The sequence below is a fragment of the Poeciliopsis prolifica genome, unplaced genomic scaffold (genome assembly GCF_027474105.1).
Source record: "Poeciliopsis prolifica strain line A6 unplaced genomic scaffold, Auburn_PproV2 SCAFFOLD020, whole genome shotgun sequence".
NCBI classification, from domain to species: domain Eukaryota; kingdom Metazoa; phylum Chordata; class Actinopteri; order Cyprinodontiformes; family Poeciliidae; genus Poeciliopsis; species Poeciliopsis prolifica.
Window position 1 is genome coordinate 3,986,477 of NW_026562395.1, and position 12,847 is coordinate 3,999,323.

General features: G+C 42.3%; 1 protein-coding gene across 4 annotated transcripts in view; it reads left to right on the forward strand.

Annotated features, from left to right (window-relative positions):
* runx2b (RUNX family transcription factor 2b) overlaps nt 1–12,847 on the forward strand; it is a 56,324-nt gene that overhangs the window by 26,658 nt on the left and 16,819 nt on the right. For all 4 annotated transcript variants that reach the window (XM_055044164.1, XM_055044161.1, XM_055044165.1 and 1 more), the window contains one exon: nt 669–773. In XM_055044164.1, coding sequence (XP_054900139.1) covers nt 669–773 — 105 coding nt within the window. The remainder of the gene's footprint in view (nt 1–668; nt 774–12,847) is intronic.

A 12,847-nucleotide genomic window follows, 5' to 3' on the forward strand; every position in this document is an offset into this window, starting at 1 on the left:
TGATACGGCCCCTCTTGCACCTAAGTGGAGTATGTGGGTCACCTGTCGCCGCTTCTATCTGCCCGGTCCATCTCATCCCGTCTTTGAGAGCCATGTTTACTGAGGTTGTAAAGTGGAAGAGAGACGAGGGGAAGGTCCTTGAACCCAGACGGCTGCGAGTGAATGGGCAGCTGCTCCGTCTCCTCTCCTCCCCTCCCCGCCTTCCCGTTTCCCGCTTGCAGCCACGCTTGCGCGGCGCGTCTGCATACCTCGGAAGTTAGTGTAGCTGCTGACTTGGCTGTTGTGATATGATTCACAGCATTCCTCGTGCATGAACATGGGAATACACACGCTTGCACAGACAAGCGCTCAACCCCAAGGCAACAACTGCTGGGGATTATCAAGAAAGGAAGTGACTATTAAAATGCCTCTCGCCGTCCCACACAGCAGTAGAGATTCTTGATAATGAGATGCTGGCTTCTGCGGTGCAACTTGACCAAACTAAACTGAACACTTAGCTAACCAGAGCTCACTTAATGTTGCTATTTTGTCATGATTCTCTTTAGGCCAACATCTCCTTGTAATGTGATCGCTGCGACACTCGTGACTTAGGAATGGTTTTAGAGATAAATGCCAGACATTGTCTTTGCAGATGGCATATCCTTTGATCTTCTTTGATGTCACCACAGGCAAGAGCTTCACACTGACAATCACGGTATTCACCAACCCACCGCAAGTGGCCACGTACCACCGAGCCATAAAGGTCACCGTGGACGGACCGCGTGAGCCCAGGAGTGAGTACCGATGCATGCACTCGCAGCACAGTAAGAGAGCGTGCCGGAGCGCACTAAAAACATTTCTTCCACTTGAGTTTGTCTTGAGAAAGATGAGTCAGTGAGTGACAAAACAGGAAATAAAAACACATTTTTTGAATTTTTTTTTATTTTTATTAAAGCACAAGACAAGAAATGTGCTCTTATATTTCCCTCATAGTCAGTTTAAACTTTGAGATATTGGATCTACTTGTGAATCTGACACGTGGAATTGCCGATTTTTGTTTTCAACTGATAGTCAGTGAAATTATTAGGAATTCTTCTCTTGTAATCAGATGTCATGTCGCAGTTAATTTGTCACAAAAAGTCATATTTGCATATAAAAGTTGCGTCTTCTCAATGCGATCTCTTCAGTTGGATAGTTTACAGGTATGTAAATGTGCCGACAATGAATACCTGCAATGTTTTGATGGTAAAGTTAACAGAATCTCAATCAGTTTTTTGAGATGTTAAAACAGTCCTGCATCTCTCCCATTCAACGTGAATCAGATAAAAAAAAATTGTAGAAAATTTGTGGACACTGTTTTTTTGTTTGTTTCTTTTTTGATAAGCTTGGACCTGCAACATCTTCCATCTTCCCTGCATGTCCCTGGAAATATCTTTGAGCAAAATCCAGCTGATCCAAATTCACCATGAAATCCAAACATCAGGATTGGGGTTGCTCAATATGTTTCCAAATGTTCTCACCGGTTTTACAACAATCAGATGCCAAAATCAACTAAGCTGTCGTCCCCAAGTCTGACTGGCTATTAGCCTTCCACCACTCTGACAGTTTCGCCTTCCACTAGTCTGACAGTTTCTTCTCTTATCACCACTTCTCAGTGCCCTGCTTTAGATGTTGCCAATAAAATAAAAAAGCAGCAAATGCAAAGCTTTATAAGCTGATATCAACCATCTAGACTTTCACAGGAGACATTTGTTAGGTTGCAGCTGTGCTTAGATGCTGATCATTTTACTTTCTCAAAAAAAAAAAAAAAGAAAATGGTGAGGGAGTGAAAATGGTATTTTTGTTGGTTTCGCATGCAAATGTTCCCGGGGTCGGACGGGGGCCGTCCTCTGCAGCGGTGTTTCCCAATGCTTGTCCTCTTAGGACACTGCCCTGCATGTTGTAGGTGTTTCCCTGCTTCAGCCTACCAGAGTTTCATTAATGGCTGATTAACAACATTTTACTGAACTGCAATCATCTGATTTAGGCAGGTTACAGCAAGGAAACATGTAACACACGCAAGGCAGTGTGCCTTGACGACCAGGGTTGGGAAACACCAGACTCTTTAGGACATTCCGTACCAAGAATGCGTCATTTTATACGCGCCAGTTCTTTGTATTCTACCTGACCATTTAAAGTGTTTTTTTTTTGTTTATTATTATTATTATTATTATTATTATTATTATTATTGCACTCATTCTTGGCTGTAAGACAGTGATTATCGTGGTTGTGTGATTTAAGTTAATTCTGCATAAGAAGGAAGTCATTTGGTATTGTTTGGATTTGACCAAAGGCGATTTATCTGTCATCTTTCAAGTCAAACCAGAATGAATGAAAATAGCGTACAATGCCTTTAAAGGATATCAACATAATATTATGTTATGGTAATGTAATATTTTATTTTTATGGCTATTTACTTCCATTGTTCATGAAAATATGTAACTACAAACATAGACAAATTGATACGAAAAAGTTCCAGTGCATGAGCTTGAAGCAGTACAGAAATGGAAGTAGAAAGCAATGAAATAGCAATGTACAGGTAAAATTGGGTTCAGCGCTTAAAGTTGTAGTTCAAATTGAGTCGGTAAATTTCTGAAAGGAAATTTAGAAAGAGAGAAGGAGGAGAGGAAAAAGGCTAACGGTACGAGACGTGACATTATTTGAACTAACTGTGACAACTGATGGAATCGAAGCACGAAAAACTGCATTTCCACAAGAGGCGTTTGCCAGTTACTCTGTGAAATTATCCAATCAGCTATAATGCTTCTTTAATTTGAATAATTCTTTTTAAAAAAAACTCCTTATTGTTCCAAATGTCGCAGGTTGTCGCTAAATCCAAATGTCTCAGCTGTCGATGGGAAGACATTAAGTTGGAAGAACAGCTATAAATTTACCAAACTTGTGAGTGTGGGCATAAAATACACTGATATAGTGTGAATTGTTTTGGTGTGCCTTAAAACTGCTCATTCAACTGGATCTTTAGTCACAACGTGACAAGCTATCAGCCTTTCTACATTTACTTTTTCTGATAAAAACTCCACTGGACCTGAAGAAGTCCTTTAAGAGCCAAAGAATTTCCTCTGGTTTTCACAAACTGAGCTGTTTGATGTTAAAAACAAGAGCTGCGCTTTAACTAAACCGTAGAAGTGGCCCAACAGCCAAAAGCAAAAGCTAATCGATGGGAGACGCTAAGGTATTTTAGCTGAAAATTTCCGACATGCGCAGGCTGACAAGCGATAGGAAGTTAAGTGAAGACGAAGCGATGTTCAGTTTCCTGTCTTACATAAATGTGAGACAAAGTATTCCTGAAAGGGTACTCCGGGTAGCAGAGTGCTAGCATCAGCTTCTTTTAATGGCCCACATAAAAACAACTGAGGAGGAAAAAAAAAACTTTACTGTAGACAACAGTGCCAACTGGTCTGGCATGCAGCTGTTTCCACAACCCTCCTCCCTATTCATAAAAAAAAAAAAAAAAACAAGATATTCTCATCTCAAGGCGTCTCAGTGAACAATATCACATCACAAACAATCCACCCACCCAGCCTGCCCGGTCACATATGGCACCAGGACACAGAGGAGCCAGGAGACAGTAGGATTACTACCACCATCACTCAGCGTTGTAGGAAACCGGCGTTCGGTGCCAGAGAAACGCCTCACGCACACCCGACAGTCAGCGCTGCTCAGACATGGCGCCCCGAGACAAAGGCACATGCTTGTCCTCGAAGCGCGCATGCTCTTGCAATCACGCCCACTTCATTTCCCCCACCACCGCCGCCGCCGCCACCACCTCCCTTTTGCACCAGTGTTTGATCAAAAGCATTTCCTGTGCATCTGCTGTCCCCCGTCACAGGACTTTCAAACAAGTCCCATTACTCGGTGGCGAGCAGATGGGAGTCGGAACTGAGTTTGTTTAGAAAACCAGAGCAACTGCACAGGAGGACTCCTTGTTTTGTTGAGAATAAATGGGATGATAGAGTTTTGCTTGTTGTGAGAAAGAAAGAAAAAGTTATTCGACTTTGCAAACCTTGATTGTTCCGTGCATCGTCTCGCAAAAGTATACAAACGGCCACAGATTTTTTTTCACATTCTGTCAAGTTTCTGTGTTTATTGGAATTTTGTCTGATACACCCATACGTAGTTGTGCAGGATTGCAAGACGGGAGAAAATGATTCACAAACAAAATGTGGCGTGCGTCTTGATGCATCCTCTGAGTCAGTACCAATTCTTGCTTCAGCTACAGCTGCAAGTGAGTTAAACTAAAATCCTACCAACTATTTTTAATTGTAAAAGAAGCTCAAACTGGAGAACATCTGAACATAAAACCTTTAGTTGTAGCAAAGATTCTACTATTTGAAAATGTTTGTATCTAACCAGCAGAGATTTAACTCTATTCCAGCCTCTAACCGTTTATATTTGTGTTGATCTTTATTACTTACTTCCATCCACTGCTGGAAAAAGGATTCCCCACAGCATAATGCTCCCACCGCCTTGTTTTCCCACGGGGGTGGTGTATTCAGAGTGACATGCAGCGTTAAGTTTCCAGCCACACACAGCGTTCTGCATGCGGGCCAAGAAGCAGAACTGTGGTCTTTTCTGAATGCTGCCTGGTCCCCTACATCGTTTCTGGCAAACACTAACGGGACTTGTGCAGCGGCTCTCTTTTTACCACAGGACATATCCAGTTCGTGACTAACTGCGTTAGATTTGTAGTTGTGCCCACACTCCTTTCATTTCTGGATGATGGAGCAGTTAGTTGTTCTGATTTTAGTTTGTGCTGTAGCTCTGTTTTAAACATTTCCATGACTTCCTCCCTGGCCTGTCAGGGGTTTTTCTGGCCTCATGATGTGGCTTGATCACACATGTTCACTAATGAAGTCTTGAGGACTTTGGAGAACATTCATATAGATATTCAGGATGTTTTCATACCTGATGGTTCGGCAGACTCAGTTCAGCTGGGGACCAAAGCTGCTACATTTGTTCCATTTTAAGCCAGTGAGGTTCACTTTCACACTGCACTTAACCCTTTGAGCAACGTGTTCCCCCGCTTGCCTCTGGTGGCACTGCACCAAGAAACACTGAAGGAAAAAACATAAAAACCTCTGAAGAAGACACAAGCGCAACTTCCTTCTTCACGAAATAGATATAGAAATGGAGAAGAGTCAGATTTTAACAGCTGTTGGATTTCTTGTTTGTCTTTGTTAAAAGACTATGAGCCATTTCTCCTGCTCGTGTTAATATCTCATCTTTGTTTTGGTTGTGTTTACCCAGAATGCCCGGCGGTGTACTCCGCTACCTGCTTTTTGAGCGATCTCCAGTTCATTTGCCGTTTGCATTTAACAACCAGACCTCACGCCAGAATTCACTTCAACCGGACCGAGGCCTAGGTTTTTAGGCGAACCAGAGTTTATGTCTTTGGTCCGCATCAGAAGTCGATTGCACACTTTCCAGGTAAAAGGATTAGAGTTTGATTAAAATGGGCTAAACAGAGCTGGTGTGAATGCACCCTCAGTTATACACACCTGGGCTGATTAGGAGACCTCTGAAGCGAATTGGTTTATCTGGACTTTGTTTAGGTGTGTCATTGTGAAATGGGCTGAATTATCTTTTAACAGTGAGCTGGATTCTATCTAAAGGGTAGGTAGGATCTAAAATTCTATGGTGTTGATAGGATTGTAGATCTGCATATTTATTAGACCTCATTAAATGTCATTATGAACTAATAGACAGGGAGGACAACCAGCTCTTGGTTACTCTGTGGTTTGCCACTGCACATCTAAAACCCTCGCAGTTTTAGATGTTACCTTGAGTTTAGAAAATACAATAAAAATCCCAATAAAGAACATCAAAATTAGTGGTTGTAATGTGACTGAAATGTGAAAGACTTTACCCTTTAAGAGTATGAGCCTTTTTGCGAGGCTGTGTAATTGAATCGTAAAGACTGTGTCATCGCACATAACCCCTGAACCTCTTTGCTTTGCTGTTAAGTGGTCAGAATTACCCCAGCGGTATAATTTACCCAGAACTAAAGCCAGAACACGTATCCCTCTCAGGGGTCATTACACTGAGGTCTAAGGGTGGCAAAACACACATGTGCCCTCTCCCCTGCCGCCTGCCCTCTTTTTTTTCTTTTTCTTTTTTGTCAAAATTTTCGCCGCTCGCTCACTCGAGCAGAGGGGCAGCGGCTCTCTCCCACCGTGCGATTCTATCTGTGAACGCGTCATTTAGACATGGTGGGCTTTGTCAGCCATTACAGCTCTTATTTTGTGCTAAACGAGCGGGTAATTAGGGGGTCCTGTAGTGCACCGGGCCCCTGCGGGGAGGGGTCAGCGGAGCGGCGGAAACAGTAGGCCGTCTCAGGGGTTTGACATACACGGGCGCTTTATGGCTCTCTGCTGTCAAAACAGCGTGTTGTTTCTGGAAAATAAGGCAGACAATAACCCTCGATTCCAGGCGTGCGGTGTAAGCCGGTCTGGAAAGTAGAAGTAAAGGGACATTCTTGATTCTTTTATTGATATTCCTTTAACACTTTACTCTTTTATTGACCCTTCATTAATAGCTCATCTGGTGGTGGGTGTCTTTCAGGAAGGACATTTTGTCCCTGTGTTTGATGAGCCTTATGGCTGCCATATGAGTCCAACCCCCACCACCCGTCACCCCCCTCCGACGGATGTGATTTCCCCCCACCATCTCTCTCCCTCCCCATCTAATATCTGTGGAGGAATAAAGTGGGACCACCCGTGAACGAATGGTCCTCGTATCTGTGCGCAGTCGACTTAATTAATCGCCTGGTAAGAGCGATGAATATTAGCGAGGCTTTGTTTAAAGATCTGTGGTGTGAGGTTTACAGCGTCCACGTGCGTGTGTGTGTGTGTGTGTGTGTGTGTGTGGGTTTGGTAAGCGGTTAGTTAGGTCCCTCTGACCACTGCGCTATTAGCAGTAGGCTAACTCGGTTTCTGCGGCTTACATTGTCCTTAATGTCTTGACAGCTCTTGGTTACCCTGTGGCTTGCCACTGCACCCAACAGTTCACCAAGTGTGTGGAAGCGTGTGTGTGTGTGTGTGTTTCCTCCTTGTGCATACAGATATGATCTGCAAATGTCTGTGACGAATCTCCCGCGTTTCTACCCATGCTGCATTTTTCGCAGGGAGAGAGAGAGTAGAGTGTGTGTGTGTAGGTGCGTGCGTATGTGTGTTATGGGTGTCATTAGTCGAGTGCAGCCACAGTGCAGATTTGGAGCAGAGCTAATAGGCCTCATTAAATGTCATTTTGAGCTAATAGACAGGGAGTGGCTGTTTAAACCAATATGCTTTTATAGGTGGTTCTGTCTCCTTTCAGCTGCTCCTTATGGTGGCTGTGGCCAGCTGAGACAAACTTCCTGAGTGATTATAGCGGAGCTGCAATAACACAATAAACAAGGCTTTCTGTCCAAACCCACTGTTCTCATTAGAGTTAATTGATCGCAGGCGAACAGAGAAGGTGACAAAACCCCGCTGTGGCATCCATCACAGTCTGTCTCTTCTGGGGCTCGCGCCTCGTAAGCGGGCGCGAGTTTATGTTGTGCGTCAGCGCCGTTGGAGGTTCGTGGTCAGATCCATCTTTGCTGTTTTGGCACCTGGACAAGTCGAGTCTTGGGGCTTCTGGGTTTGGGGATGGGAGTGTGTTTTGGTTCGGTTTTGGTCAGGGTGTTAACAAGTCTGGTGAGGAGGCCCTGGTTACTTAAAAGCCTGCAGACAATATTAGTGGTTCAGAAGACCTGTCTGCCAAGCCAGAAGCCCCTGTGATACACATCCACATACTCACAAAGCCACTGTACTTGTATGTGCATATGTTTTTTTTTTTTTTTATGTCTTTAGCGTTACAGCAGCTTTGGTTTTAGATGCAAAGTGTTTCAGAGCTGAAAGATTTGAACTAAAATATGCCTACATGTGATTAAATAAATCATACTGTTTGAAATACTTAAAGTCAAATGTAAAACCTGTAGGATGAGTTGACAAAAAGCATGTCTGTTTCAGTATGCAGGGCTAAATGACTGCTGTTGACTTCCTGAATGTCAGACATAGTGGCTCACCAAAGTTAAATCAGTAAAGTCAACTTTATTTTGATTGCACATTTCTGCAGTTCAAAGGCTTTACGTCATACAAACTTAATACATTAACCAGCAATCATCAGACAGGTTGATCAATGTTTGACTACCTGCTAATCAAAGGCAACTCTAAACAGATTGATTGAAAGGAACTCTGTGTTTCGGCATGTTTTCAGGTTTCTGGGAGTTTCTTCCAGATTTATGGCGCGTAGAAGCTGGATGCTGCTCCTGCGTGTTTGGCTGCGTTTCTGCGGGATGCAGACGTATTCGAACATGGATGTATTTTAATTTGATTTACCAACAAGCAGTGCTGGCCTACCAAGATAATGACACAACTGTAAATGAAAAATGAAAGAGGAAACCTGGAATCACACATAGACAGACAGGTGGAGGAATTTATTCATTTAAGTTGACATCTCCCAACACACGGCACTGTTACACAGGACCGGAATCGCTGCCTTCATCGACAGCGCCATCGGATCCGATTTCAAAAGTCTTTAGAATCTGTGGCAAGACCTCATAATAGATGTTTTAAGAAGCTATCCATCCAATGTGAAAGAGCTTGAGCTGCTTCAATAAGTATCTGTTTTCCCCTCTACTTCACTATTTTGTGTTGGTCAGTAACATAATAGTCTCAATACTTTGCCAGGCGCTGTAGACGCGATCAAAGGGAATACGATCCAAGTTTTCACGTCATTCTGCCTTTAAATGTGACTGCGGATGAAAGGCCAGAAATTGCGCGAACATAAATATTAAGAAGCTTTTTTTTCGATCATGTCTACCGCTCGTGGGGCGAATGCACTGTCCCAAAGCGTGACATTTAAGCTGTTTTCTTTGTGGCGGCCTTTAAAAGGGCATAGTTAGACACTTGGTGGCACTTGACAAATTGCTGCTGTTAATTGTTTATCTTACACAGCATGACTTTTAATCCTCGATTTTGGGAAACGTAAAAGACAGCAATAACAGGTTGTACTTTCTACTACATTAAACCCAACATAAACCTCCTTTTTCACATCCTTCTAGAGTTACACGAAATGCGTTGGTAATAGTTTGGACTTCTCTTCTGAAAACTGTACTTTAAAGTTAAACCCGGGTGGAAATAGAGGGGAGGAAGCTGAATTTTTCATACTTTGAGCAGAAAAATCGACATGCCTTTTCAGTGGAGACAGGAAGAGCTCTTTATGCAATATATTTTTATTCAGTCAATCATACTAATGATTTACTTAGATACCCATTTTATATTTGACTTTCTGTTCAGTCTGAAAATTACAATTTATGTTCAAACCTGACGGTAAGCACTTTTACAGATGCTAATTGCAGACAAGGATTTTTAGATGTTATCAGTAGCTGGCTGCTATTTAAACAAATTAGATATGGGATAGATTGCATGTTTTCTCTTTAAGGATGATGTTTTGAGCAAAATAAAAAAATCAGAACTTCTTGATTCAATCCAGGTAAGAGGATTGCAAAAGAATCACCTTTGTCTTGAGGCTTCAGCTGAAGCAGCTTTTCGCAATGGGAACTGGATGAATAAAACTCACCCAAACATCAGGAGGAAAAGAAATCAAAAAGCAGGATCGAGAAAGAAGAGAGAGAAAGAAAAAGAGAGGGGTGGGGGGATGAAACAAGAGCAAAAATACTCCAGGCTTTTCCCAAGGCAGCCAGTCACTTGAATGTCTTATGAAGTTCCTTGAAGAGGTGCCAAGACTCCTACAACACAGAATTATTCACAGAGAGGGCAAGACAAAGAGGAACACAGAGGAATAAAGAGACACAAAGTGAATCATAAAGAGATAATGACAAAAAGGACTACGTCTGGATCTGGTTTCTCCCGGAGCTGTACCAAAATAAAAACATCTCTCGGGTTCGTTCTCCCCTGTTTCTGAGTCGAAACACTTTAATGTGAGCAGAAAGGTGCAGAGGGAGCCTGTCTGAAAACCGCACACAGACCAAACTGTCTGCCTTGCTCTTTAAACTTTGTACAGTATTGTACAAATGTGTATAAAGTGTGTTGAATAAATGTATGGCCTCTGGGAGTTGCTGCATGCGTGCGTGTGCGTGCGTGTGTGTGTGTGTGTGCCCTTCCCTCGCCTGGCTAGCTTCCTCCAGGCTGGAACGCACGGACCACACAGACGGCTGGCAGAGCTCCACGACAGCCTGGCTCCCTCTTTCTCTTTTTTTTTTCCTCCCTCGCCTTCTCTTTTTCACTCGCTGCCTCGTCTTCCACACCTCCTTTCTCATCTCGCCTTTTGTTTTTTCACTCCTTCCTATTTTTCTCTCCAAAAAAAATCTGTTTTCGTTCTCCTCCCTCCTCCGTGTCTCCTCTCTTCCCACCCTCCTCTGGGCTTTTATACCAGACCCCCATGGAGGAGAGGCACTCGGACCACACCGACTCGCCCGTTTCGCTGCCTCCGCCGCCACGCTCTGCCAGTTTCGGATCACCATCTGAAATAATTCATTGCTTCTGAGCGCCCTGCAAAAACAACACAGCCACTGTGAGGGCGTCTAACGATAATAATAATAATGATTTAAAAAAAGTAAAATACGGAATCATTCGTCAGATTTACTGTTTTGCCGCCACTGACGGGTTGATTCGATGGCAGCCCCACGGGACGGGAACTGAGAACTTTGAATCAACCCCAACCGTCCGAACTCACCAAGCGACCGTGAAGGCCTGAGCAGAGAGCATGATGGACAATAAATTTACATTCTTTCTTTATTTTCCAGATCAAGCATTTTCGTCACACGTTTCTGAGCTGAGGCAAAACTCAGAAGAGCTTTCTGTTGGTGTGTGTGTGTGCGTGTGTGTGTGTGTTTCTGGACTTTGCCTTCTTTTGTATTAAAAGCCATGTCAAAAGGAGGGTTTGATTTTTGCAAAAAGGGATATTACCAAAAATTTCCCCAAATTTCCCAATAACTTGACAGTATTTTGTTAGGAAACCTAAATCACCAAAAACGTTTTACTCTCACAAAGGTTTTTTTTAAACACTGTTTCTAGATGTTTCTGTGCGGTTTTAATAGAAGAATATTGCTTTGGATCAAAGAGGTTTATGGTCCAACCAAAACTTTAACAATAAGCCCAAGCTCATTGCTAAAAACAACATGAGCAAATGATGTTTTTGGAACTTTTACTTCATGTTCTGGATGTGAATACCTGAAACCCCCAAAAGAAAAGATAAAGCTGTTTTTTTGAGCAGCTGCAGACTCACTCATAGTAAAAGGGTTATGGCCAGTTGTTAATCAAAAGTACACAACATTTGCTCTGCAGTCTGTAGCGATGGTGCTTGTTCTTGTAGAAACATCGCATCACCACTTCATTCAGTGGCAGTGCCGTTTCCAGAAAGGAGGAGGAGCGCCGGAGTTCGTTAGTCTGGCGGTTGTAGCACAGAAGGTGAAACTGGTCTGATGTGGCGGCACCTTTCACCATAACCGCTCTCCGATCTGATCTTTCAGATTGCCTGGCTTGTTTGACGTCTTGAAGCAAAGTCGACGCCGTGTGAGAGACGACCGGCGCATTTTAACATCTTCTAGCAGTCTATTAGCTCAGCAAACATTAAAAAGACTTCAGCTAAAGAATTGCACTGATGAAAACATTGGGTAGAAACCACTAGTGTCCACTGTCTTAAGATTTTTGCTGACTTTTTCAGGATTCGAAGGAAATATGTTGCAGCCACTTTTCAGCCAGCTGACTGAAGGAGTGCAGCAACAGGTTGCTGTATGATCCATACGTTGAAACTTCTGGTCGTAATTGTAATTATGACTTCTCACTGAAGGGACTTCCTGACTGCAGGAAAAGTATGATTGAATATTACAGTCATTGTTATACTTAGGCTCAATTTAGTGATTGATTCTCTGGTATAAATTATTGTCTTCATCATCAGCTATAATGTAAACAACCAAGCTCATTCATATCTGTCTTAAATATACTAGTATAAACTACTCAAAGTGCAAATAATCTGTATATATTCCAGCTTTCACTATGTTTTAAACACATAATAGTCAAAGTTGACTATTTTAAGTCAGTTCTTTATCTCAAAATATTTAAAAAATATGACTTCATGGTGACAGAAAAATTTTACTTCAGACATGTAAGTGAATAAATCTGCTTTTTCTTTCCGTTTCTTTTTTGTGAGAAAACAAAAAAGCGGAAAAGTCTAACTGTTGTTTGGAAATGTCTTGATAAAATTGTTGGAATTTGAAAAATTACATTTAGTTTTAAAAACTCTGCTTTTTGAAACCTCTGCTTGATTACTACTGTGAGGAAAACAAGCAAAGCTGTTTGTGATATTTTGCAAGAACTTAGTGTTTAAAAACTTGAGTGATTTAAAATAAATGAAAAATCGTTCAGTGAGCTTAAGCAAATTTACTTGAATTTGTACCTAAAAGGTAAAGACCCTCTACTGGATGATTTTGTGATTTTGTTCTGTTTTTGATGAGTTCGTAAAACAGAAGAAAAAAGTGAATTTTCTAAACTCGTGGGCATGAAATGAATGCTTTGTTTGCTTAATTCAGACAGACTGACTCATTTCATATCACTTCCCTTTGCTAAGCTACGCTATCCCTGCATTTAGCAGGAGGGACATAAATCTTCCTGTCTTATTCTTGGACAGCAACCAAATGGGCTTGTTTTACCAATTTACATCCAAGATTCATAACATTTTGAGGTGTGGAAAAAGAAAAGCGGACACAGCAAATCCAGCACGTCCAGCTAAGCTAGCTCGCTAAGCTAAACGAGCCGCGCCGTGT